At 46.4% G+C, this 26,075-nt stretch overlaps 2 protein-coding genes across 3 annotated transcripts in view; both read right to left on the bottom strand.

Annotated features, from left to right (window-relative positions):
* INTS4 (integrator complex subunit 4) overlaps positions 1-1,786 on the bottom strand; it is a 113,579-nt gene extending 111,793 nt beyond the window's left edge. Inside the window, exon 1 of the mRNA XM_005699496.3 lies at positions 1,546-1,786. Within this exon, the coding sequence (XP_005699553.1) occupies positions 1,546-1,599 (54 nt within the window). The 5' untranslated portion in view covers positions 1,600-1,786. The remainder of the gene's footprint in view (positions 1-1,545) is intronic.
* Positions 16,095-22,336, bottom strand: KCTD14 (potassium channel tetramerization domain containing 14). Of its 2 annotated transcripts, none has more exons than XM_018043464.1 (2): positions 21,981-22,336; positions 16,095-16,869 (listed from the first exon to the last, which is right to left on the bottom strand). In XM_018043464.1, the coding sequence occupies exons 1-2, from the start codon at positions 22,047-22,049 to the stop codon at positions 16,207-16,209; spliced, it is 732 nt and encodes a 243-aa protein (XP_017898953.1). In that variant the 5' UTR covers positions 22,050-22,336; the 3' UTR covers positions 16,095-16,206. The 2 variants fall into 2 exon arrangements, with proteins under 2 accessions (XP_017898953.1, XP_005699552.1); XM_005699495.3 differs by lacking the exon at positions 21,981-22,336 and adding an exon at positions 21,132-21,240.

Below are 26,075 nucleotides of genomic sequence, written 5' to 3'. Positions count from 1 at the left end.
GGAAATACATAGAGAATCACTGACTGCTGACACTCCTTGGAAGGAAAGTTATGACCAACCTAGATAGCATATTCAAAAACAGAGATTACTTTGCCAACAAAGGTCCGTCTAGTCAAGGCTATGGTTTTTCCAGCGGTCATGTATGGATGTGAGAGTTGGACTGTGAAGAAAGCTGAGTGCCGAAGAATTGATGCTTTTGAACTGTGGTGTTGGAGAAGACTCTTGAGAGTCCGCTGGACTGCAAGGAGATCCAACCAGTCTATCCTGAAGGAGATCAGTCCTGGGTGTTCATTGGAAGGATTGATGCTAAAGCTGAAACTCCAGTACTTTGGCCACCTCATGCGAAGAGTTGACTCATTGGAAAAGACTCTGATGCTGGGAGGGATTGGGGGCAGGAGGAGAAGGGGACGACAGAGGATGAGAGGGCTGGATGGCATCACCAACTCGATGGACGTGAGTTTGAGTGAACTCCGGGAGTTGGTGATGGACAGGGAGGCCTGGCATACTGCAATTCATGGGGTCGCAAAGAGTCGGACACGACTGAGCGACTGAACTGACTCAACTGACTAACTGACAGGGTCTGGGCCCCTCAGTCCTGAAACAACTCCAAAGGAGGAAGAATGGTACTGCCTTCCTTTATAGGTAAGCTATAAAAGGTTGGTGGTGAGCTGTTCCACAAACAAAAACTTCAACCCCTATGAAGCCTGTGACCCTCGTCTGCTGTGACTGGGTCTTGAGGACTCCTATAGATTCCTCTTCCAAACCCTTAGAGCTCTGCATACAGCCAACTTGGCTTTGGACACTTTTTTGGTAATGGGAGTTGCAAGGAAATTTGTCAATACCCCACCAGAAGTCTCAAAGTCCTCATTTGTAAAACGAAGATGCTAATGAACTGTGGTGTTTGGGGAAGCCTCTTGAAAGTCCCTTGGACAGCAACGAGATTAAACCAGTCGAACCTAAAGGAAATCAGTCCTGAATATTCACTGGAAGGACTAATGCTGAAGGGGAAACTTCAATACTTTGGCCATCTGTTGAGAAGAACTGACTCAATGGAAAAGACCCTGATGCTGGCAAAGATTGAAGGCGGGAGGAGAAGGGGACGACAGATGATGAGATGGTTGGATGGCATCACCCACTCGATGGACATGAGTTTGAGTAAACTCCGGGAGTTGGTGATGTACAGGGAGGCCTGGCGTGCTGCGATTCATGGGGTCGCAAAGAGTCGGACACGACTGAGCTGCTGAACTGAAGGTAACATGAATAAAATAAGATAACAGATAAGATACTTTCGTAAATTGCAAGGTGCTGTTTGCTTCTTCTAATAGTTTTTTTTAGTGTCAGACTGCACATGTTAATACTGACAACCGCAGCGGCCAATGAACACGCCCACTAAAGTGTAGTCAGAGAGGCAGCCTACCAAAGCACTGGCAGCACTGGCACCCTACCCAGCTTTGTGGCGCCAGTTCTGGCAAAGTGTCTGGGGCGCGGATAACCTACCTTCCCCTTTCCCAGACCAGTCCTGGGACCTTTCCTTCTAGAGCTTACCTGAACCACCTTAGTGAACTCCTCATAAACCCGCTTCTTCAGATGGGCCGCCATGGTCGTTCGTGCACCTTCTCAGCTTCCGTACCCGACCGGGCTGAGGAGGGCAGAGGAATACGAAAAAACTTGCCCAGGAGGGAGGAACCAGCCGCTGTCCCACAAGGCAGTGGGGTTCCGGGAAAGAGAAGCCGCTTCCGGCTGCTCGACTGCCTTGTCGCTGTGCGTCCGGATTTAGCGACCTACGCCTGCCGCGCGGGAGGAACGGAAACCGGAGCCGGAGCGTAGCACAGGGGGCGGGGCTTCTGGCAGGAGGAGGCGGGTCGGAAAGGCTGGAGGAGCCAATGGGAGCTTTGGGGGGCTTTCTGTTGGGTTTGAGTGACGGAGGGAAACGGAGGGTCGGGGGAAGTGCTTCAGTGTAAAGGGCGGAGGTGGAGCTATCCAGAGCTAGAGGTAAAACCTGGAGCTGTGTGAGGATTCTGACTCAGAAGATAACATAAAGAGGTCAAACTGACAGCTCCATCATCCATTGCTGTTCTCAGTATTTGCTGTCTGTCCCCTGTGCTCGCCTTTTGATCGAGCTGTTGCTCAGAAACTGAGTTTGCCTTCTGGTTGGTGTCAAGCCTGAAGACCCAACTAACCAAAGTTCCAAAGAAGTAAGGACATATTACTTGCAGCAAGTAAGGAGAGCACAAGCAATCTTCCCCAAAGCAGTGTCTCCAAACAGCAAAACTGAGGACGCTTTAAGCTAAGTGTTAGTATCTCGGTGGTGTCCAGCTCTTTGAGACCCCATTGATCGTAGCCCACCAGGCCACTCCATCCATGGAATTCTCCAGGCAAGAACACTGAAGTGAATTGCTGTCCCCTTCTCCAAGGGATCTTCCTGACCCAGGGATCGAGCTCAGGTCTCCTGCACTGTAGGCAGATTCTGACCTACCACAGAAGCCTAAGGGTGCATGCAAATTCATCCATGAAGGCGCTTGAGCAGAGGAGAATTCAGCATTGGATTGGGGAGAGGTCTACAGGGCCCAAGCTTTAGTTGACTGAAGTCAGGAGGGTCGACATCACCACTCCATCTTCAAGGTGAGTGGGGAACATTAGTTCTTGCAGAACTCAAAGACATATATCAGATTGTTACATATATCTTTTAAGGAAAAACTGGTTTTTGACTGCAAGGAACAAGAAAACGTATTTCTTTTGTTCCTTCCTTCCCTCACTTCTCTCAAGATAATTAATTAGAGACCTGTTCAAGGACAAGCATTGTGGTCAGGCTTAGATCAAACAATGGCTTAAGCCAAAAATGGCTTTTCTTACATCTTTTTCTAGGCCCCCCCTACCCTATCTGCTTACTAAGCTGTATGCCACCCCTCCAAACTTCTCCTGGCCTAGGGTACTTTTTCCTGCTCTCTCATTCCAGTTGTTGAAAAGCTACCTATCCTTTAAGGAATCAAGCCATCATCTGATAGCTAGGGGAGAGTGGAAAGAATTCTAAGGACAAGGATCAAGCAACAAAGCTTCAGGTCAAACAACTCAGATGGGATTTGAACCCAGCCAAAACTCTGATTGGAACTTGAACCCATGAGGTGGGACTTGAACCCACTGTCCTTCAGTTAAAATTGCTCACCTCATATCAGAACCTGAAGCTCAGGTTCTTTATGTCTCAGCACAGGGAGATTTCAGCAAGAAGCAAAGTGATAGGTAAACAGTGGATTTATTTAGAGAAATACACATCCCATAAACAGAATGTGGTCTGTCTCAAAAGGCAAGTGCAACCCTGGGAGGAACAGCCTCCACAGACAGAATGTGTGTCAACTCATAAGATGAGAGGCCCTGATACATGAGGTGATTAGTTTGTTTATGGGCTGATTAATCTCATAGACTAATGAGTTGGAGGATTATTCCAACTATTTGGCGGAAGGGATGGAATTTCCAGGAACTGGGCCACCACCCACTTTCTGGCCTTTTATGGTTGGGCTCAAAACTGTCATGGTGCCTGTAGGGGTGTCATTTAACATATGCTAATGTACTACAATGAACATATAATGAAGCTCCAGGTCTCCTGGTAGGTGAATCTTCTGCCATCTTGGACCTACTTGGTTCTAACCAGTTTATGTCTTATCCTCAATGGTTATGTCATTCTTTTTATTTGTTTGTTTTTTGGCTGTGACATGTGGCTTGCAGCATCTCATCACTCTGACCAGAGATCGAACCCAGGCCACAGCAGTGAAAGTTTGGAATCCTAACCTCTGGGCCACCAAGGAACTCTTCGCTATTGTCATTCTTTTAAATGTTGTGCCCTGTGACCTTCCCTCCTGCTTCACTACAGCTGGCACTTAATGAACAAGCAGTCTCAACTACAATTGCAGTAACACCTAACCCAACAAAGATGTAGTGACAGTGGAATGAAATAATGCAGAAATACTTTGGACTATAAAGTGTAGTTCACATGCTGGTGTTAATAAATCCAAGGTCAAGGTTTACATCCTGCATTACAATTTAGCTGTGTCAACTAAAAAGATGCACAACCTGAGAGCTGTGAGCTAAGTTTTATTTGGGGCAAAATGAGGACTACAGCCCAAGAGAAAAAGGAATGTGTGTTCAGTTGTGGCCAACACTTTGTGACCGCATGGACTGTGGCCAGCCAGGCTCCTCTGTCCAAGGAATTTTCCAGGCAAGAATAGTGGAATGGGTTGCCATTTCCTTCTCCAGGGAATCTTCCTGATCCAGGGATCAAACCCATGTCTCTTGCATCTCCTTCACTGGCAGGCAGATTCTTTACTAGCTGAGCCACCAGGGAAGCCAAGAGACAGCATCTCAGATAGCTCTGAGAGACTACTCCAAATAGGCAGTGGGGGGAAGTCAATATATAAAATTTTAGTGAAGGGGGAATTCACTGCAATCAGTCAAGTCACAAATCAAGTGACTAGTGTTTCTGCTAGTCACAAGGAGCTGATATCACCATGGAGGGATTTAGTGCTTTCTAGATGTGAGGAGATGCAAGGATTCAGTCAGTCAGTCAGTTCAGTCATTCAGTCTTGTCTGACTCTTTGCCACCCCATGAACTGAAGCACACCAGGCTTCCCTGTCCATCACCAACTTCCAGAGCTTATTCAAACTCGTGTCCATCAAATCAGCGATACCATCCAACCATCTCATCCCTGTCATCCCCTTCTCCTCCCACCGTCAATCTTTCCCAGCATCAAGGTCTTTTCCATTGAGTCAGTTCTTCACATCAGGTGGCCAGTTATTAGTGTTTCAGCTTCAGCATCAGTCCTTCCACATAAATATTCAGGACTGATTTCCTTTAGGATGGACTGGTTGGATCTCCTTGCAGTCCAAGGGACTCTCAAGGGTCTTCTCCAACACCACAGTTCAAAAGCCTCAATTCTTTGGCGCACAGCTTTCTTTATAGTCCAACTCCCACATCCATACATGACTACTGGAAAACCACAGCTTTGACTAGACGGACTTTTGTTGGCAAATAATGTCTCACCTTTTTAATATGCTGTCTAGGTTGGTCATAGTTTTTCTTCCAAGGAGCAAGCGTCTTTTAATTTCATGATGGCAGTCACCATCTGCGGTGATTTTAGATCCCAAGGAAATAAAGTCTCTCACTGTTTCCACTGTTTCCCCATCTATTTGCCATGAAGTGATGGGACCAGATGCCATGATCTTAGTTTTCTGAATGTTGAGTTTTAAGCCAACTTTTTCACTCTCTTCTTTCACTTTCATCAAGAGGTTCTTTAGTTCTTCTTCACTTTCTGCCATAAGGGCAGTGTCATCTACATATCTGAAAGTCAAGTCAAGTCACTGTGTCATGTCCGACTCTTTGTGACCCCATGGACTGTAGGCCACCAGGCTCCTGCGTCCATGGGATTTCCCAGGCAAGAACACTGGAGTGGGTTGCCATTTCCTTCTCCAGGAGATCTTCCCGACCCAGGGATCGAACCCGGGTCTCCCGCATTGCAGGCAGAGGCTTTAACCTCCAAGCCACCAGGGAAGCCCGACATATCTGAGGTTATTGATATTTCTCCTGGCAATCTTGATTCCAGCTTGTGCTTTATCCAGCCCAGCGTTTCTCATGATGTACTTTGCATATAGGTTAAATAAGCAGGGTGACAATATACAGCCTTGACGTACTCCTTTTCCTATTTGGGACCAGTCTGTTGTTCCATGTCCACTTCTAACTTGCTTCTTGAACTACATTCAGATTTCTCAGGAAGCAGGTCATGTGGTCTGGTATTTCCATCTCTTTAAGAATTCTCCGGTTTGTTGTGATCCACACAGTCAGAGGTTTTGGCATAGTCAATAAACCAGAAGTACACACTTCTCTGGAACTCTCTTGCTTTTTCAGTGATCCAACGGATGTTGGCAATTTGATTCCTCTGCCTTTTCTAAATCCAGCTTGATTGTCTGGATGTTCACAATTCACGTACTGTTGAAGCCTGGCTTGGAGAATTTTGAGCATTACTTTACTAGCATGTGAGATGAGTGCAATTGTGCTGTAGTTTGAGCATTCTTGGGTTAAAGCATCTGCCTGCAATGTGGGAGACCTGGGTTCGATCCCTGGGTTGGGAAGATCCCCTGGGGAAGAAAATGGCAACCGACTCCAGTATTCTTGCCTGGAGAATCCCACGGATGGAGGAGCCTGGTGGGCTACAGTCCATGGGGTCGCAGAGTCAGACACGACTGAGCGACTTCACTTGAGCATTCTTTGGCTCAAGTGATGCCAAATCCTCTATTTCTTTGCATTGATCCTTGAGGAAGTCTTTCTTATCTCTCCTTGCTATTCTTTGGAACTCTGCATTCAAATGGATATATCTTTCCTTTTCTCCTTTGTCTTTTGCTTCTCTTCTCTTCTCAGCTATTGATCACTGCCTCCTGTACAACGTCAGGAACCTCCATCCATAGTTCTTCAGGCACTCTGTATATCAGATATAATCCCTTGAATCTATTTGTCACTTTCACTATATAATCATAAGGGATTTGATTTAGTTCATACATTGGTTTTCTCTACCTTCCTCAATTTAAGTCTGAATTTTGCAAAAAGGAGTTCATCAGATGCAAGAATTGGGATCATGAAATCAGTTCCTGAACATACCCAAATATCTAAAGAGCTGTCCCACCAGTTTCACTGGAGCACAGAGTGCCTGACTCTCCACTCTAAACTCCCTTCAGGGAGTGTCAAAGGTCAGCAACTGCAGCAACACAGGCAGATGGCAAATGCCCTTGTTGTTGTTCAATCACTGGCAAATGCCCTTGGCAAATGCCAGTTTTTAGTTGACAGATGTTTATGGTTTCATTCTTTGAAATGAATTAATGTAGGGTGCTTATAAAAAGAAGACTATGGTAGGCAGAGAAGAGTCCAAAAGGCTGAGAAGATGGTTTTTACCCTCAAGGTTCTACAGTCAACTGGAAAGGGAGACACCCAAACTGATCATTAGTGGGCAAAATGTGCTGGATAATAGAGCCAAGTGCTTCAAATAGACCTAACTTCAGGATGCCTCAGGGAAGTTTTACAGAGGAAATGATTTTTAATCTGGCCTTGAAATAGTGAATTTTCCAGAAAGAAAGAAAGGCATCTCAGACTGAAGAGACTACCACAAATACAAATATGTCCAGTGAAATGAAAGGCACTTAGCAACCAGTGCCTTTAATTAATGTTAGTGGCTATTATTTTTTAAAATATTTGTTTATTTGGCTCTACTGGGTCTTAGTTGTAGCATGAGGGACTTTCCATCTTTGTTGCAGCATGTGGGATTTTTTGTGTGGCATGCAGGATCTATTGGTCATAGGGCTTCCCTGATAGCTCACTTGGTAAAGAATCTGCCTGCAATGCAGGAGACCCCAGTTCAATTCCTGGGTTGGGCAAATCCACTGGAGAAGGGATAGGCTACCCAGTCCAGTATTCTTGGGCTTCTCTTGTGGCTCAGCTGGTAAAGAATCCACCTGCAATATGGGAGGCCTGGGTTCAGTCCCTGGGTTGGGAAGATCTCCTGGAGAAGGGAGAGGCTACCCACTCCAGTGTTCTGGCCTGGAGAATTCCATGGACTGTGTAGTCCATGGGGTCGCAAAGAGGCGGACATGACTGAGTAACTTTCACTTTTTACTGATCATGGCATGGGATCTCTTAGTTGTGGCATGCGGGATCTAGTTCCCTGATCAGGGATCAAACCCTAGTCCTCTCCTTTGCCTAAGCATGGAGTCTTAGCCACTGGACTACCAGGGAAGTTCCAGCTATTATTATTATTGTTACCATATTAGATCAAAAACAAGCTGCCAGCAATTATAAAACACTAATAAAAAAATGCTGAAATTAAAAACAGTGGTTTCATATTGCTTAGATTTAGGTATACTTACTGAAAATAGCTGACTTAAACTTCTTTAGACAAAGATTTGTATCCTATGTCATCCTGCTGTGTTTTTAAAGATACCATAAATGACAATTAAAAACAACACTCATACAATTCAATTGAAGTGATGAAAACATGAATTGATATGACCCAGTCTTGCTGTTGTTGTTGTTGTTTAGTTGCTTAGTTGTGTCTTTGCAGCCCCACAGACTGTAGCTCACCAGCCTTCTCTGTCCATGGGATTTCCTAGGCAAGAATACTGGAGTGGGTTAACATTTCCTTCTCCGGAGGATCTTCTTGACCCAGGAATCGAACCACGTCTTCTCCACTGCCAGGTGGATTCTTTACCACTGAGCCCCCATGACCCAGTCTACACGTGAACAATTGGCCAACAGCAATCTTAAGATATGTCCCAATTTCAGAGGCAGGAAATGCACATTTATGCATCATTGATACAAAGGATTATCATCATTATTATTATTAGATACAAGACTGCAGGAAGGAGTTTGGTGCACTTAGAAAAACAAAGGGAATTCAGTTCATATTGAGAGTAAACTGCAGAAAGGAAACAGAAAGGAATGATGGAAATAAAGTTGAGAAGCCAAGGCCAGACTGGTATAGAAAAGAATATTCTGCTTTCATTTTGAAATGAAAAACTGTATTGAACTGATGACATTTTTCTTTGACCTTCATTACTGTAAATGAAAATACCATGAGGCATCCAAGTGAATCCCTTGGGCTTCAAATAAGATCTTCCTTGCCCCTATTGTATAACGTCAACTCAATTTCCGCTTGGAAATTGGAGTCGATCACTCAGACTAGTATAGTAATCCTTTCTCTGCCTGTTGGCTCAGCAAGAAGAGCCCAAAATGACCAGGGCAGTGTCATTATATATTTGAATGTAATGGAACAGTGACTATGTTCTTTAGTGAAACTACTTCTCATTTGGGGACTAAGTACTCCAAATCCCCTGAACATAAGAATTCATAAATGAGTTATTACATGTAAAAGTGACGAGAACCACTCCTACCTCTCAGTCCTGGAATCATGTATGCTAACAGTGGAAGAAACAGTACATATTTTAGTTGTTGACATGAGGCATATACCACAAACCTATAAGACAGCTTCCCAACTCATAATGTGTTGTCTCTCAGCTCCCACAATTAAGCCTGCAAAAGCTTGTTACACCTTTTTCTTTTTTTAAATCATAGCTACATCTGAATAATGGGATACCCGGCAAGACCAAGAAGTTTCTTTGCTATGTTTTTTTCTTCATTATAAAATAAGCTTCCTAGTCAGAAGCAATGTGTGAAATATCATGAAAATGAATAAGGTATCCATGAATGGTAAGATGGCAGCTACATTACAATTAGATGTTAATTAGTCAGGGTTTTCCAGGAAAACAGAACCAACAGGATTATAGAGATAGTAAAATATTCAAATAAACAGTATACCATAGACTTGAGAGGCTTATATACAACAGAAATTTATTGCTCACAGTTCTGGAGGCTGAGAAGTCTAAGATGAAGGTGCTCTCAGATTCAGCGTCTGGTGAGAGCTCAATTCCTGTTCATAGACAGCTGTCTTCTCTCCATGTCCTCATGGTTAAAGATGTAAAGGGGCTCTCTGGGATCTGTTTTATAAGGGATCTGTTTTTATAAGCCCATTCATGAGGGCTCCATCCTCGTGATCTTATCACTTTCCAAAGGCCTGACCTCCTAATACCTTCTCATAGAGGGTTAGGATTTTAACATACAAATTTGGACATGAGAGAGGGAGTCTATAGCAGTAGAAAACTCAAATCTGAATCTGGGATATGTATCTATTCCTATGTGGATAAATCACCACTTCTTCCTTCCTGGAAAGGATCCAGCATAGGTAGAATAATTTTTTTTAATGGCCTCAATTCTTCCCCTCTCTGTATTTAAATCCCTTTGAAGCTGCTTCCATTAAGAGATGGAATCTATATCCCCACCCTTTGAATTCTGCTGGCCTTGTGCCTGGCCAGTAAAGTATAGCGGAAGTATTAATAACAGTGTGCTAGTTTTGAACCTAGGCCTCAAGTTCCACTCACACACCAGTTTTTAATGCCTTTTGCTTGGTTTTGGAACCTTACCATTGCCATAAGTCCAACCTACTCTGCTGGACGGAGAAGGCAATGGCACCCCACTCCAGTACTCTTGCCTGGAAAATCCCGTGGATGGCGGAGCCTGGTGGGCTACAGTCCATGAGGTCACTAGGAGTCAGACACGACTGAGCCACTTCACTTTCACCTTTCACTTTCATGCATTGGAGAAGGAAGTGGCAACTCACTCCAGTGTTCTTGCCTGGAGAATCCCAGGGACGGGGAGCCTGGTGGGCTGCCAACTATGGGGTCACACAGAGTTGGACACGACTAAAGCGACCTAGCAGCAGCAGTAGCAGCAGTCTGCTGGAGAGTGAAGGACCACATGGAACAAAGCCAACTTCACCCAGCTGAGGCTATTTAAGATCAGCCCCACCCTAGCTAAGCCACCATCTGACTACAGATGCATAAGTGAGACCAAATAAAACCAGAAGAACTGCCTAATCTATAGGCTATGAGAAGGAATTAATGGTTATAGTCTTAAGGTATTAAGTTTGGGGGTCTGTCACATGGTTAGAGAGTCCCTAAGCTGCTAAACTGCATAGAACCAGCTGGTAAGGAGACAACAAGCCCAAATGGGCTTAGGCAGCTTATTATTCACAGTGTAGCAGACAGCATGAACTTCACATTTGTTTTGGTTCCCCGTGACATTTAAACACCGTAAGGGTGATGCAGATCAATGCCGTGCACAGTACATCTGCAACACAGATGAAGGACACTGAGTTTAGGAAACCCTCAATCTTAAAAGAGGGAATGCTAGCAAACCTGCCCTTTGAAGGGGACAGTATCTTTTTTTCCCCCAACTTCCTTTTATTATACTGGTCAGGAACAAATCTGCCTTCTAACCCAGTGTGAGACCTTTTTTTTTTTTTTAATTTGCTGTGCTGGGTCTTAGTTACAGCATGCAGGATCTTCATTGCTGCATGGAGGATCTTTTAATTTTAGTCGTGGCATGGGAGGACCATAGTTCCTTGACCAGGGATCAAACTCAGGCCTTCTGCATTGGGAGCATAGCATTTTAGCCACTGGACCACCAGGGAAGCCCTTGGGAGGCTTTTTTTTTTTTTTTCTAATCACCATGAAATGTCTCCAGGATTGGAGGGTGATACTAGCTTTATTGGGCTTCCCTGGTGGCTCAGCCTGCAATGCAGGAGATCCAGGTTTGACCCCTGACTCAGGAAGATCCCCTGGAGAAGGAAATGGCAACCCACTCCAGTATTCTTGCCTGGGAAATTCCATGGACAGAAGAGCCTGGCGGGCTACAGTCCATGGGGTCGCAAAAGAGTTGGACACAACTTAGCAACTAAACAAGAACAACAACAATGATGAAGTAAACCTGCACCCTAACCCTAAGCAGCTTTGCAAACATCCTCAAACAAAGCTATTCATGCCATTCGCTTAGTGATGCCAGCACTTCTCCCAACAGTTTGTTACAGTTCAGTACAGCTAACTGATTTGCAGGACTATCAACCTACCACCAAGTATCTAGTCCCCCTGTGGGAATAATACCATATCAGGGACTCAGCGTTGGTCTCTCTTGGTGGACATTCATCACTGACTACATCAGCTTTGTTGAGAAGAAGTCTAAACCATAGAGCCCATGCACCCCCGCCATTGTGGCCAGCTTTCTCATGGCTCCACTGAGCTGGGGAAAGAGGCTGACTGGCGTGCAGAGGTTGGATCATTATGTTCGTTCATTGTTTAAAAAGCCTCTTCTACCTTGGGTGCCCTCTGGTGGGCATTCATAGGAAACACAAGTGTTTTCACCATTCCAAGACATTCATCCTTATACCAACACCCCAGGTTTTCTTGTGTCCAGTCTTCTGCTGTCATATTTTCCAAGTCTTTGACCAACCAGAAAGGGGCCTGAGCACGCAGTACCTAGAGATGAGCCTTCCAGGACACTAAGCATAGCAGAAAAGGGAAAAGAATGAATGGAAAGGGGGCCAGGGAAGACAAGGAAAATAAACAGAAGGAAAAAAAAAAAAAAAAGTGCTCCAAGAAAACAGTGAGACCTGAAAACCTGACACAGTGCTATGGACTAGGATGTCTTCATGAAGGCACTCTCAGAGCTTTTACTGTGTTTTTCCTTTGGATTATAATGACAGTTATATTTGGAATGAGTTTTAAGGTTTTCTCCTCTGACTGTAATTTTCTTTAGTTAATGCCAGCAGATCTGAAAAGTCTCATGTTGTTGTTTAGTCACTAAGTCGTGTCTGACTCCTTTGCAACTCCATGAACCATAGCCCTCCAGGCTCCTCTGTCCATGGGATTTCCTAGGCAAGAATACTGGAGTGGGTTGTCATTGCCTTCTCCAGGGGATCTTCCCGACACTGGGATCAAACCTATGTCTCCTGCGTTGGCAGGCAGATTTTTAACCACTGAGCCACCAGGGAAGCCCAAATAGTCTCATGTAAGTGTTAAGTGTTAGTCGCTCAGTCGTGCCAGACTGTTTGCGACCCCATGGACTGCAGCCTACCAGCTCCTCTGTCCATGGGATTCTCCAGGCAAGGATACATATACTCCTACAAATGAACAGAGGTGGGTTTTTTCTTTTTTATTGAAGTATACTTGATTTACAATGTTATATTGGTTTCAGGTGTACAGCATAGTGATTCAATGCTTTTATAGATTATACCCCATTTAGAGGAATTATAAAATAATGACATTTCCCTGTGTCATACAATATATCTGCTACTTATTTTATATATAGTAGACTGTATGTCTTAATCCCATACCCCTATATTGCCTTTTCCCCTTCCTCTCCCCACTCTTAACCGCTAGCTTGTTCTTTGTATCTGTGAGTCTGTTTCTGTTTTGTTATATATATATTTGTTTGTGTTAGTTTTTAGCTTCAAGATACAAGTGTTAGAATATTTGTCTTGGTCTGTCTGACTGATTTCACTAAGCATAACACCCTCTAGGTCCATCTAGATTGTTGCAAATGGCAGAATGTCATTCTTTTTATGGCTAAGTAGTATTCCATTGTGTGTGTGTGTGTGTGCGTGTGTGCGTGTGTGTGTAGACGCACAGACATCTTTTGTATCTATTCATCTATTGAACACTTAGGTTGCTTCCATATCTTGGTTATTGTAAATAATGTTGCTATGAATATTGGGGTGTACACATGTTTTGTTTTCTTCAGATTATATACCCAGGAATAGAATTGATGGGTCATACGATAGTTCTATTTTTAGTTTTTAAAGGAACTTCCATAACATTCTCCACAGGAGTTGCACCAATTTATATTCCCACCAACAGTGTGTGAGGATTCCCTTTTCTCCACATCTTTGCCAACATTTGTTATTTGTGGTCTTTTTGATGACAGCCATTCTGACAGATCTCAGGTGATATCTAATTATGAATTTAAAAAAATAATTTTACTTAACTATTTGACTGTGCTGGGTCTTTGTGGCTGCACAGGCTTTTCTCTAGTTGTGGCGAGCGCGGGTTACTCTCTAGTTGTGGTGCACAGGCGTCTCACTGCAGCAGCTTCTCTCGTTGTGGAGCACAGGCTCTAGAGTGTTTGGGCTTCAGCAGCTGCAGTGCATGGGCTTAGCTGACCCTCGACTTCTGGGATCTTCCTGGACCAGGCATCAGATCCGTATCTCCTGCGTTGGCAAGTGGATTCTTTACCACTGAGCCACCAGGGACCCCCTCATTGCAGTTTTGATTTACATTTCTCTAATAATTACTGATGCTGAGTATCATTTCATGTGCTTGTTGGCCATCTGTTCATTTTCTTTGGAAAAATGTCTATTCGGGTCCTTTGCCCATTTTTTAATTGGGGTTTCAAAGTCCCTGATGCTGGGAAAGATTGAGGAAAGAAGGAAAAGAGGGCATCAGAGAATGAGATGGCTGAATGGCATCACCAATGCAATAGACATGAATTTAGGCAAACTTTGGGAGATGGTGAGGGACAGGGAGGCCTGGTGTGTTGCAGTTCATGGGGTTGCAAAGAGTTGGACATGACTGAGCACACACACACACATAGCAGTGTGGCAGGAATAGGGAGGAAAGAAACAAGTAGAAAACAAATACAATCTACTAGTGAAAAGCCTCTAGTGATAGGGTGACTAAGACACTTTTAAGAATAGATATGCCCAATATTAAATTTGAAGTTATTTGCATTTCTGTGTGGTAAACTCCCTTCCCTTTATTTGCCTGTTATGTGAGCAAATAGCTGGTGCCAGTGGCATCTGTAAAAATTAAGGAAAAGATTTGAGTGTTAACTCCAGGTAAGCATTATGTAGAACAGCACAACAGGTTAAGAAATCTAGTTGATCCCAATGCTGAATGAATCTAGCAGGAGCAGAAAACCAGAACTGACCATAAGAAGACAGGCCCTCTTGGAATGTGCAGAAATCTTGGAGAGGACATTGATCTTTCCATAATTCATAAAAGTGAGATTTTAAGCAATCCTAGTTAGATCTTATGGAGCAGAGTGTTTTTCTGGAATCAAATCTCAGAAGTATAATTACTGATCAAAGGGTATGAATGTTTTTCTGGCTCCTTTTGAATAATGTTGAATTAATTCATGACATTAAGTTCAAATAGACATTTAGCATTTTTCTACTTTAAACTGTCAGCCATATCAAATACAAAAAAAAGAGAAAAATACAGAACAAGCTTTGAGAATAAAAAATATATACAAGCAGATGCAGTTATTGAATTAAAATGCTCACTGAAAATAACTTTGTTCTGAGAAATTTTATGTTTAAATTTGAAATTTCCTGATTCAGTGTTAATTCCTTACAGCTTGGCAGTTAAACTTGACCTTCAGTCCCAGGGAACCCAGGATGGCTGGTAGTCAAACTAGGTAGGGAATGGACACCAGACTTGGACTTGGAGAAGGATGAAGGTTTCCTCCTTAAAGTTACCTAATGCCTTTGGTTAAGAAGTAGAACCTGAGAGAGTCTCTTGTTTAAGTGGCTTAGTGAGGATGTGTTCTCAAGTGAAGCGGAGTGAGGAAAGCAGAGTAAAGTTGAAGAAGACCACTAAACAGGAATGTGGTGTCCAGCAAAGGCTGACTTCAGCCTGATCCCACAAGGAGCTCTAAGATAGGAACCATATCAGACCTGTTCCTCCTTGAGGTGAGGGATCAGTCTTCTGAACCTCCACACAGTGAGATGGCAATTCTTTCCTAGAGCAGGTCTCAAAATTAGGGTGCATCATAATTACCTGGAGGACTTGTTAAAACAGACTGCTGGGCAGACTTCCAGAGTTTCTGATTCCGTAGGTCTGAAGTAGGGACTAGTGAATCTGTATCTCTAACAAGTTCCCAGGTATTGGGGATGCTGCTGGTCTAGGAACCACACTTTGAGAACTGCTGCTCTACAGAAGAGGACACTTAGGAGGTTTCAGCAGCCAACACTCAACAGCACCCAGGATAGAAGATCTGAGCGGCACTGACTCCAAGTACTAACGTGGTATCTTCCTCATGAAGGCAGACACCAGGGCTAGGAGACTGGACCACAAGCTGAGGCTGGCTGGATTACATTTTTAGGTCTTACTGTCTAGATTCATGACATCCTATTAATTTTCTGCTGTCATCCCGCATCTCCAGCCAAAGCGCTGTTGAAACATTCCAACTCGTCTCCACATTGCTGTTAGACTTCAGGGGAGGGTCTGGCAGGTACATGAGACTTTAAAGAGGAAACAGCTGCACCTCAGTAGGCAGGTACAGAGGAGTCAGTTGCAGTGGATCGCAAGAACCCCAAGAGGGAAACAAAGATTTGGTGGCAAAACTCAACTCGACCAATTTTGATGTCTGTTTGGTTTTTTGTTTAAATTTTATTTGTTTGTTTTTAGCTGCACTGTGTCTTCATTGTGCACCGGCTTTCTCTGGTTGTGGCAAGCTGGGGGTGGGCTACTCCCCAGCTTTCGTGGGCAGACTTCTCATTGTGCTGGTTTCTCTGGTTGCTGAGCAGAGCTCCAGAGTGGCAGGCTCAGTAGTTCTGGCCCACAGGCTTAGTTGCCTTGCAGCTTGTGGAATATTCCCAGACCAGGGGTCAAACCCATGTCTTGCATTGGGCAGGTGGATTCTTAACCACTGGACCCCTAGGGAACTCCTGTCTGTTGTGTTTTGGTTTGTTTTGTTTTTTTTTAAAGAAAGATGGCTCTTTAAGGCAACTTTTAATTTCATACTTCCTACCACAGCCCATAACATAGAGCCCCGGCCCCTGGGGATCACCACCAGCTGAAGCTGAACGTATAGAAGTAGTCGGAGACCTTGGCTGGTAACGGACTGTTGTGTGAATAGCATACCTGGTACCCTCGAGCCTTAATGTCCATGTTCAGGCAGTCCAGGAGGTCACTGATATCCAGGGCTGCCTTCCAAGGCCCAAATTTGACCACTGACCTTTTGTTCGCCTCCAGGGAGCGCAGAGCGTCTGCGCAGTTTGCATCCTCCTTTTCGTTCCGTACCAGGCACACCAGGACTCGGGAGCAGCGCGCCGCCACGGCCTCGGCCCGCGCCAGGCGCACCATGAGCTCCAGGTTCTCGCTGTAGCCTGGCACCTGCAGCAAGAACTGCTTCCGCGCCACCTGCTCACCGAAGATCTGTGGCGTGTCCTCCAGGTGTTTGATCAAGGGCTTGATCTCGTAGTGCTGAGCCTCACGGTACACCTCCGGGATGTGCTGGGTGGGCAGCTGCCCACTGCGCAGATATTCCAGGATGGGTCCAAAGTAGGTGCCGCAGCGATCGATGAAGAAGCGTCCCTCGGCATCCAGGCAGGCCTTGGCGGGGCTGGAGAACATCTCTGCCAGCTTTGAGCCTGGGAATTTCCTCAGGGTGCCCAAGGTGGTGGTATAGAACTCACCCCCCACGTTCAGCTCCACGACCGGAGATTCCTGGGGGGCACAAGAGGCAGAGTGACCAATAGCGCCACCTCCAGGGAGCTCATGATTTATTTTCATCCAAAGAATAATACCCTACGGAAGAGTCGGACACGACTGAGCGACTTCACTTTCACTTTTCACTTTCATGCATTGGAGAAGGCAATGGCAACCCACTCCAGTGTTCTTGCCTGGAGAATCCCAGGGACAAGGGAGCCTGGTGGGCTTCCGTCTATGGGGTCTCACAGAGTCGGACACGACTGAAGGGACTTAGCAGCAGCAGAATTTAGGGGAGCCAACTGGCTTCAGCTTACTGGAATGTCCATCTTACGGAAGGGGGTTCTATTCATGCTACAGAGAGTAGGCATTTTAAGGAAGGCAAATATTTTGGTTTGAAATAAGAATACCGAATTCAAGCATTTGAATTTTCTCATTTAGGTCGCATAATATCAGTGGAGGAAGCTGCCGTGAAGCAAGTTGCAGGGACAGTACTGCTAAAGTGTGTGGCCTATGGCAAGACTTTTCCCTTCCTTAGGCCTCAGATTCCTTATTCATAAAATAAGGATTTGGGGCTTTTGTAAAGACAGGAGTTCCTGACAGGAATGCTTAGATATAAGATATAAATTTTTTTTTTAAGGCATCGGGAAAAGGGAGAAATGCGTTTTCGACCTTTTAGAAAGGTTAAAGAAACCATACATAAATTCAATCCAGGAATCATTTCTTTGATACTTACTGTGTGTCCACATCCTGTGCTGGGAATGGTGATAAAAATTCTTATTTCATATAGATCAGAAGTTCTGGCTGCAGTTAGCATGACATTAACAAACAGAATTTGTTTGATGGGTACTTTTTCAAAATAAGGGCCCATGGGATTAAATAACAGGAATATCGTTGGTGGTGACAAGGTCAGTAAAACCAAATACAGCAGGTGTAAAACTGCCTCATAAATGGTAACGTATGGTGCAAACATAAATTAGATTTAGCTGTCCATCAGAATTTTTAGAGGCCTCTTCTTTCCGGCTGAGCACTAAGAATGTGGGTAAGACCCACGCGGTATCTGCCTGGAGATGCCCACAGGCCAACACAGACAGGGACTTGAAAAGAAACTGAGGGTCAGGCTTCATCTGGGGGATACTAAGTGCTGCCCCACAGACCTAACAAAAATGCCCGAATACTCCATTAGTGATTATTACACATGAGGTGATACATCAGTTATTATGCTTACAAACCAGCTTCCTGAACACCTTTCATCGTTTAAAATACATTCAATAAAGCATGTTTGCACCTACTTTGTGTCAGGCAGCTGGAACAATGAGGAACAAGCAGACCTCCCCTCACGGTCTACTAACTATGTAAAGTTAACTAACTCCACCTTCACAGCAATCCTATGAAGAACGTAGTAAACCCCCATTTTCCAGATGAAGAAACTAAGGCTTAAGGAGGTGAGATTTAAGTTGCTCATGATCAACCAGTTATTAAGTGATAATGTCACAGGATTTGAACTCAAATCTGATTTACCCCGAAGCTTGCACTTAGTCATTACAGAAGTTAATTTTCAACCTTCGAACACCTCCACTCTTCATTTCCTTGTCATCCAACAAAATGTAGGAAGGACCTATTCCATCCAGGCTTTCTCTTAAGCAGATGAACATGACAGTTCTTGCCCTTGAGGAGCTCACAGAGGAAAGAAGGAAACAGATGGTTTCGATGGGTAGGTGCTGAGGGGGAAGACCCAGGTAAAAGGGATTGGCTCTTTCTGTGGACGAGTGCTGGAGGTTGTCAGGGAAGGTCTCCTAGGGGATGCGATGGCTGTTGGTGTGGAAAAGATCTACAGTGTTGGAGGGAAAGCTGGATTTCCAAACTGGAGACTTGACTACAGGTCATTGCAGGGCCAGGGGTATAGGAATGTCCTTCAGTCTGATTTAGGTGTGACTTCCTTTTCAACTTGTCTGTGGGCTCTACCTCTAAGATTAAAGTACCGGAATTAAGACAGCTCAAGGCAGCCAGATTTCAGGGGAAAGAACCAAGTTGCCATAGCAACAGCTTCTACCAAGGGACAGTTATGCTAGCTGGAATGGAGAAGGGAGAAAAGAGGATGCATTCTGACAGCAGCCAAACAATTCAGCCTTGAGAAAAATAAGCCCAGGACCCGTGACTCTCTCCTTTTCCCATAAAACTCCAGGCTCTTTGGCAAGGGTGTTTGGTTAACACAGAGGTGGTTCTGTAAACCAGGAAGTTAAATGAGAAGTTGCAGACTCTAACCCCTGAGCGGACTGATGATGGATTCTCCTCACTCCTCTACCACTGAAAGCTCACAGGTGGTCTTAACATCCCCACATTACAGGTAAGGAAAGCTCAGGAAGAAGGATCACCCAGTCAGGAAGTGAGAAAGTCGCTGTGCTGTGTTGTAAGTTGCTTCAGTCTTGTCTGACTCTTTGCGACCCCAGTGACTATAGTCCATCAGGCCCCTCGGTCCATGGGATTCTCCAGGCAAGAATACTGGAGTGGGTTGCCATGCCCTCCTCCAGGGGCTCTTCCCGATCCAGAGGTTGAACTGTCTCTTCTGTCTCTTTCATTGCCAGGTGGGTTTTCTACCACTAGCGCCACCTGGGAAGTGGCGGCTGGGATCAAGTCCGTGTCAGTCTGACTGCAGGACGGTATGAGTGCTCTACTCCCACCTTCCCAACACCCAGTCCCACCGCTGCCAAATTATCAGCTATGATCCTGGGGCATCTCACTTCCTTCTCCGGGCTTGAGTGTGCTAGTCGCTCAGTCATGTCTGACTCTTCGTGACTCCATGGATTGGGGCCCACCAGGCTCCTCCATCCATGGGATTTTCCAGGCAAGAATACTGGAGTAGGTTGCCATTCCCTTCTGCAGGGGATCTTCCTGACCCAGGGATCGAACCTGGGTCTCCTGCATAGCAGGTAGACTCTTTTTACTGTCTGAGCCACTCTGAGCTTAAGCTTAGTCATCTATGACACAGGGAGGCAAAATGGATGAAGAGAACTCTGAGTCTCTTCAGCTCTGAAAATTTAATGAGTCCAATCACTTCAAATGTTGTTTCTGAAGCTCATTTCCAGATACTAAACAAAATAGCCCCCTGCCCTGATATCTTCACCCCCATTTCTTTAACACCCAAGACCTGGGCCCTGTTCCCAAGCTTCTTAATTCTGTCCCTTTTCCCTCCTTGTTTTCTAAAAACGCCAAACCTCTTTGGGAAACCCAAACCTCCTACGTCATCCATGAATACTGCTGTATTTGTTTCTAGCAGATAAAGACTTCTTTCTCATCCCTCTTCTAGACTACCAGCCCTTCCTCACGGCCCCTCCTCCCCACCTGTTCTACCCAGTCACCCTGCTGAAGCATTCCTCAATGGGCAAGTCTGACCTGTGTGCATGGGCTGGGGACGTGGGTATCAGACTAGTGCTGGTACACAGGGATGAATCAGACAGGCCCAACTCTAACCCCACCAAACATTCACACATTTCCTTACGTCACTCTTAGTCTAGTCAGTGGAAGGACATCTCCAGTCATATGTCCCCAAGCCCCAAGATCTCTCCCCGCACCACAACTTGGACATTTTCCTGCTGCATCCTGTCTTAGTCATCTGAGCCAGAAACCTAGACTGTAATCTTGCACTCTGCTCATGTCCTCAACCTCCCCACACACAGGTAATGAGGCACTAAATCCTGGGGATTCTAAATGCCTCGTCAGATCCACGGCTCCTGGCTCCCTGGAATGTCCTCACCCAATCCAATCTCAACTCTGAAACCAGAGCAGTTTCTCGGAAGTGCAAATCTGATCTAGTCACTACTTGCATTAACCACTTCCGTGACCCCACATATCTTTAAAGGTAAATTCCAGACTCCTTAACGAGGTTTACAAGGCCCTTTGTAACCCTGACAATCAACTACCAGAGCCAGTACTGGTCTCCCTTCCCGAGCCAACCAGAGCACGCTGGGCCCCACTGTCCGCAGGACGTCACTCGCTCACCACCCACGGTCCCATCACTCAGCCCACTCAGCCTTCAAGTTAATTGCTCTGGGAATTTTCTGGATGGGTTGTCTACTTGTGATTTTAGAGGCCCATGTACTTCCCTCGTCATGGTAGTTATCGCTCTCTTGTAATTTTGTTCCTTCATCTGAATCCCCCACTACCGTAGAAGGCTCCTAAGGGAGGACTATTCCCAGATTCATCTTCATGTTACCAGTACAAACTGCAGGGCTCAGCACAGGGGGCTGCTCAATGTGTCTGTTGAATTGAACCGCACTTACCCTCAGCACTGACTCACAGGAGCGCCCTGCGGTTCTAATAAAGGCCAGTCTTGCCCTACTTAGCATCAGGCGCCGTCCAGGTTTCCTCCCTCTTCTGGTAATTAATTCAGACGTTTATTGGGCACGTTGGGTGGCCACGCCTCTGACCAGGTGACTTTGTCAACAGCCAACAACAATAAGGCTGTCATCACCTGACTGAAAAGTCGCCCCATGGCTTGCTCTGCTTTCCCTTCCTGCAAGCCTTGGAGATGGCACCTAGCCTGGGAGAGGTGAGAATGCTCTGATACTAGAGTGCACTGGGCTTTTTCTTGATACTCCCCTTTGGTCCCCACTCCCCCCTCCATCCCCGCAAATCCTGGGAGGAAACAGGCAAGCAGGAAGACTCAGGAGCCAGCCAGAGGGCAGGGGTTCAGGTTGCAGAAGGGGTGCGGTGGGGGGGGGGGCGGTGGACGATACTCGGGCCCGCCCCCAGTGGGGGCTTCTCCCACCGGCAGGAGGGGTGGGGCAGGGAAGGAGGAGGGGCAAGCCAGAGGGGCTGCGAGAAGAGAGACAAAGCAGACAGGGAGGAGACCACACAAAGGCCGCCAAGCCGGAAAGAGGGCAACCAGGAGCGGCTGGACTGAGCCCGAACCGGCGCCGAGACCGGGGCGCTGCCGGAGAGATCGAGGCGGCAGGAACAGCCCAGGTGGAGAGCCCCCAGCCGCAGACCGAGAGGGGCGCGCCCGAAGCAGGGGAACCCAGACCTGTGGGGAGGGAAGGGTTAGAGGGCCCTGGAAGGAGTGAGGAAAGGGAGGGCGGCGGGCCCGGAGCCGCGCGGGTTTGCACGCCCGTTGCGGGCTTCGCACTCACCGTCCGCCGGCCCGCGAGGGGCGCGGCCCGGCCGCTCGGCCGTGAGTCGGGCGCCGAGGTCAGGCTCATCTCCCCCGGGCCCGCGGGCGCTGGCCCGTGCGGGCTACTTGTGGCCGGCCGAAGTGCACCTGGCTCCCGCCCGGGGGTGGGGGAATCCTACCCAGGGTGTGGTGAGAGCCCTGATTGGGCTGCAGTTGGCCGTAACACCCTGGGCTGGTCACTGCCCCTCTCGTGTCTGGGTTGCTGGACAGCCAAATGGGGAAGGGAGAGGGAACTGACGTTGACTCCCTGGACGCTGTCCACTCAATACAGTCGTGGGGGTGAATGATAAGAAACACCCATTTTACAGGTAAGAAAAGTGAGTCTCCAGGGGACAGTGGATTATATAGTCACCTCAGATCAGCTGCTGAACGTGCAGCACATGCTAGGTACCTGCTGTGTGTGTTATTTTGCTGGTAAAATATAATCCTGGTGATCCGGGATTATTAATATATTATTATTAAAGAATCTGCCTGCCGATGCAGAGAACCTGGGTTCAATCCCTGGGCCCCCCTGGTCCAGGAAGATTCCACATGCCCCACGGCACCTAAGCCCAGGGGCCACACCTAAGCAAAAGATTTATTTACTGTGCTCTAGAGCTTGGCCACCTCATGCGAAGAGTTGACTCATTGGAAAAGACTGATGCTGGGAGGGATTGGGGACAGGAGGAGAAGGGGACGACAGAGGATGAGATGGCTGGATGGCATCACTGACTCGATGGCCGTGAGTTTGAGTGAACTTCAGGAGTTGATGATGGACAAGGAGGCCTGGCGTGCTGCGATTCATGGGGTCGCAAAGAGTCGGACACGACTGAGCGACTGAACTGAACTGAACTGAAGAGCTTGTGAGCTGCAACTGCTGGAGCCCACGGGCACTAGAAGTCCTCCCGTCCCAGCTAGAGAATAGCCCCATCCCCTTGCAACTAGAGAAAGACCCTGCACAGCCACCAAGACCCAGTGCAGCCAAAACTAAATAAATAAAACTTAAAAAAATTAAAAATAACTATTAAAAAAATATTCCTTATGCAGTGGGGAATAACTCTTCTGCAGTATAGGCCTGCATAGTGACCTTCCAAAGAGGACAGTATGGAGAGAGAGGGGAACAGAAGAGTAAATGCGCAGTGGAGAAAATGACAGAGACAGCTTTGCCAGGTGATTATCCAGGTGATCAAGGTCAATAGCAGGAGTCAGAAATTATGATGATAATGTATATCCTTGATAGAGTGTGATGAAAATGGCACTTTTTCTCGGTGATCCTCTTCCCCAAAACCCACGCATCCATGCATGTTAAGTCACTTCAGTTGTGTAGCCTGCCAGGCTCCTCTGTCCATGGGGTTCTCCAGGCAAGAATACTGGAGTGGGTGGACATGTCATCTGCCAAGGGATCTCCCCGATCCAGTGATCAGACCGGGTGTCTCTTGTGTCTCCTGCATTGGCAGACAGATTCTTTACCACTGCACCACTTGGGAAGCCTCTCATGATTTATTAAGCAGTTAAAAATTAACATCAGAGCAGTGTATACTATGGGAATTCAGTAAAGACATAAACATAAACCTCATGTAAATTTATATCTATTTATGTGAACATATGGGCTTCCCTGATGGCTCAGTGGGTAAAGAATCTGCCTACAATGCAGGAGACACAGGAGGTATGGGTTCAGTCCCTGCGTCAGGAAGATCCCCTGGAGGAGGGCATGGCAACCCCACTCCAGTATTCTTGCCTGAAAAATCCCATGGATAGAGGAACCTGGCAGGCTACAGTCCAAAGGGTCGCAAAGAGTCAGACATGGCTAAGCACAATCACACACATGTGAATGTATACTTAGAAAAGTGTAGAAGGATGCACAGTGAATGTTACTGTCGGTTATTACATATGAGTGGGATAGAAATAGAGAGGGGAAATTATTGATTAAGAAATGTTTTTCTTGGGCTTCCCTGGGGGCCTTCAGTGGTAAAGAATCCACCTGCTAGCGCAGGAGACAGAGGTTTGATCCCTGATGCGGGAAGATTCCACATGACACAGAGCAGCTAAGCTGTGTGCCACAACTACTGAGCTGTGCTCCAGAGCCCAGAAGCCACAGCTTCTGGAGCCCTCGTGTCCAAGAGCCTGTGCTTCACAACAAGAGAAGTTACTGCGATGTGTTGTGTACACCACGACTAGAGAGTAGCCCCTTGCTGCAACGAGAGGAAAGCCCACACGGCAACAAAGACCTAGCTCAGTCCAAACAAGCAAATAAATCTGTAAAAAAGAAATGTTTTTCTTAATACATATTTATATTGTGTCACTAGTTGCAGTGGACATGAAAAAGTATGAAAGAGCAAAACAAAAGAAAACAGTAACAAAGGACAAGCACAAGGCAGCCCAAGAGGAAGTCAGCTTTCCAGTTTGAGGGATCTGGAAAGGCTTCATGGAAGAAGTGGCCCGTAAGCTGGGTCTTGAAGCAGGGAGAGCTTTGTTGAGAGAAGCCTGCTAGGCACTCCTCCCAGCAGAGGGGTCAGCTGTGCCAGGGAAAGGAGGGAAATGAAAATGACATGTGTTGAGCACCTGCACTGAACACAGACTCTTATATAAGTTCTTCCAAGCAGTTAGACCTACTCTATAGATGAGGGAGCCAAGGCTCAGGGAAGTTCAGTGAGTGGCCAGAAGGCCACACAGCTGGTAATTGACAGAACCAAGCTTAAACTCCATGTCTTTCTCACTCCAGAATTCTTTCTGTGACTGTAAAGAATTGCTTTGTATCTGTGGCCTGAACGTTCTCCAAAAGTCACATTAAGACCTAATCATCAATGTGATGATGTTAGGTGGTGCCTTTGGGAGGTGATTAAGTCACGAAACAATGGGATTAGTGCTCTTGTAAAAGAGACCCCCAGGGAGTTCTCTGGCTCCTTCCTTCCACCATAGAAGGACTCAGAAAGAAGATGGCCATCTATGAACCAGAAAGAGGGCTTTCATCAGATACCAGATCCGCCAGCACCATGATCTTCTACTTCCTAACCTCCAGAATGGTGTGAAATAAATATTCTTTATAAACCACTCAATTTACAGTATTTTTGTCATAGCAGCCTGGATAGATTGAGACACTAGGTACAAGTGTATACCTTGAATGCTATGACTTGCAAACAGGATTGAACCACGGGGAGGCAGCTGTGACCTCCTCAAAGCAGGCCTCCCTGCCTGCTGCATCTGGGTTAGGGAGCCTCCCACAGGCCAGGTCGGCTCTGCCCAGCATATGAAGCCCCTTCCCCTCACATTGTCTGACTCCTTCCAGAGGGCTGATCAGCTGCGTGGGCCAGGATGATTCCATGGGGAGGCTGTGTTCTGAAAGGTCACCACGACAGAAAGGAGGGCTGGACACTTGGAGGGGCAGTGGGCACTTCTGACACCATCAAGAAGCCTGGGCTTCATTTCCGGTTTCTCCCCCAGCTCCAGCTGCCCTGAAACAACCTACATTCCTATACTTTCTTGAACTTTGTTAATGCTGTTCCTTGTGCTCAGAATGCCTTTCCTCACCAGCTCCTTCCCTCTGGAAAACTACACAGCCTTTAAGACCCAAGTCAAATAGCCCTCTTCTTCCTTTTATATCCATTAGCACATTTGACCCTCACCATTCAAAATAGGAATTAGCACCTCTATTTTACGTATGAGAACCCCAGGGGTCCCAGAGATGAAGTGCCTCTTTCAGAATCCTTCAGTGCCAGGGGACAAGAGACCGACCAGGTTTCCAGCTGTGGCTCTGCCGTCCACTTGTAACCTCGGCCAGGTCCTTGCCCGTCTCTGGGCCTCGGTTCTCCACCTGTAACATGGTGGGGGTTAGGATATCGTTTGAGACTGTCTCTGTGAAACTGTCTTGCTTAATGCTATGGCAACAAAGGAATTCAAACAGTACCTTGGTGTTGCCTAGAACTGGATCTTGTTTCCCTTTGGCCTGAATCCAAGAGCAAGCACTGCTTCCCTCTGCCTTCCTCTTTGTTCTTCTTCCTGAGACAAAGCTGCCAGCCCCTCTCCTCTCCAGGCTGCTGGGCTTCGGGCCAGCCGGCCAAGTGGCAGCTGGGACTCA

This window comes from Capra hircus, chromosome 29, assembly GCF_001704415.2.
Source record: "Capra hircus breed San Clemente chromosome 29, ASM170441v1, whole genome shotgun sequence".
Taxonomy (NCBI): domain Eukaryota; kingdom Metazoa; phylum Chordata; class Mammalia; order Artiodactyla; family Bovidae; genus Capra; species Capra hircus.
This window is presented reverse-complemented; position numbering and strand designations above follow the sequence as displayed.

Excerpts from the sequence above, each read along its gene's own strand:
- KCTD14 (XM_018043464.1), bottom strand. The coding sequence starts at position 22,049 with ATGAGCCTGACCTCGGCGCCCGACTCACGGCCGAGCGGCCGGGCCGCG. Across the intron at positions 16,870-21,980 it reads CCCTCGCGGGCCGGCGGACG|GAATCTCCGGTCGTGGAGCT; the intron begins GTGAGTGCGAAG and ends TGTGCCCCCCAG.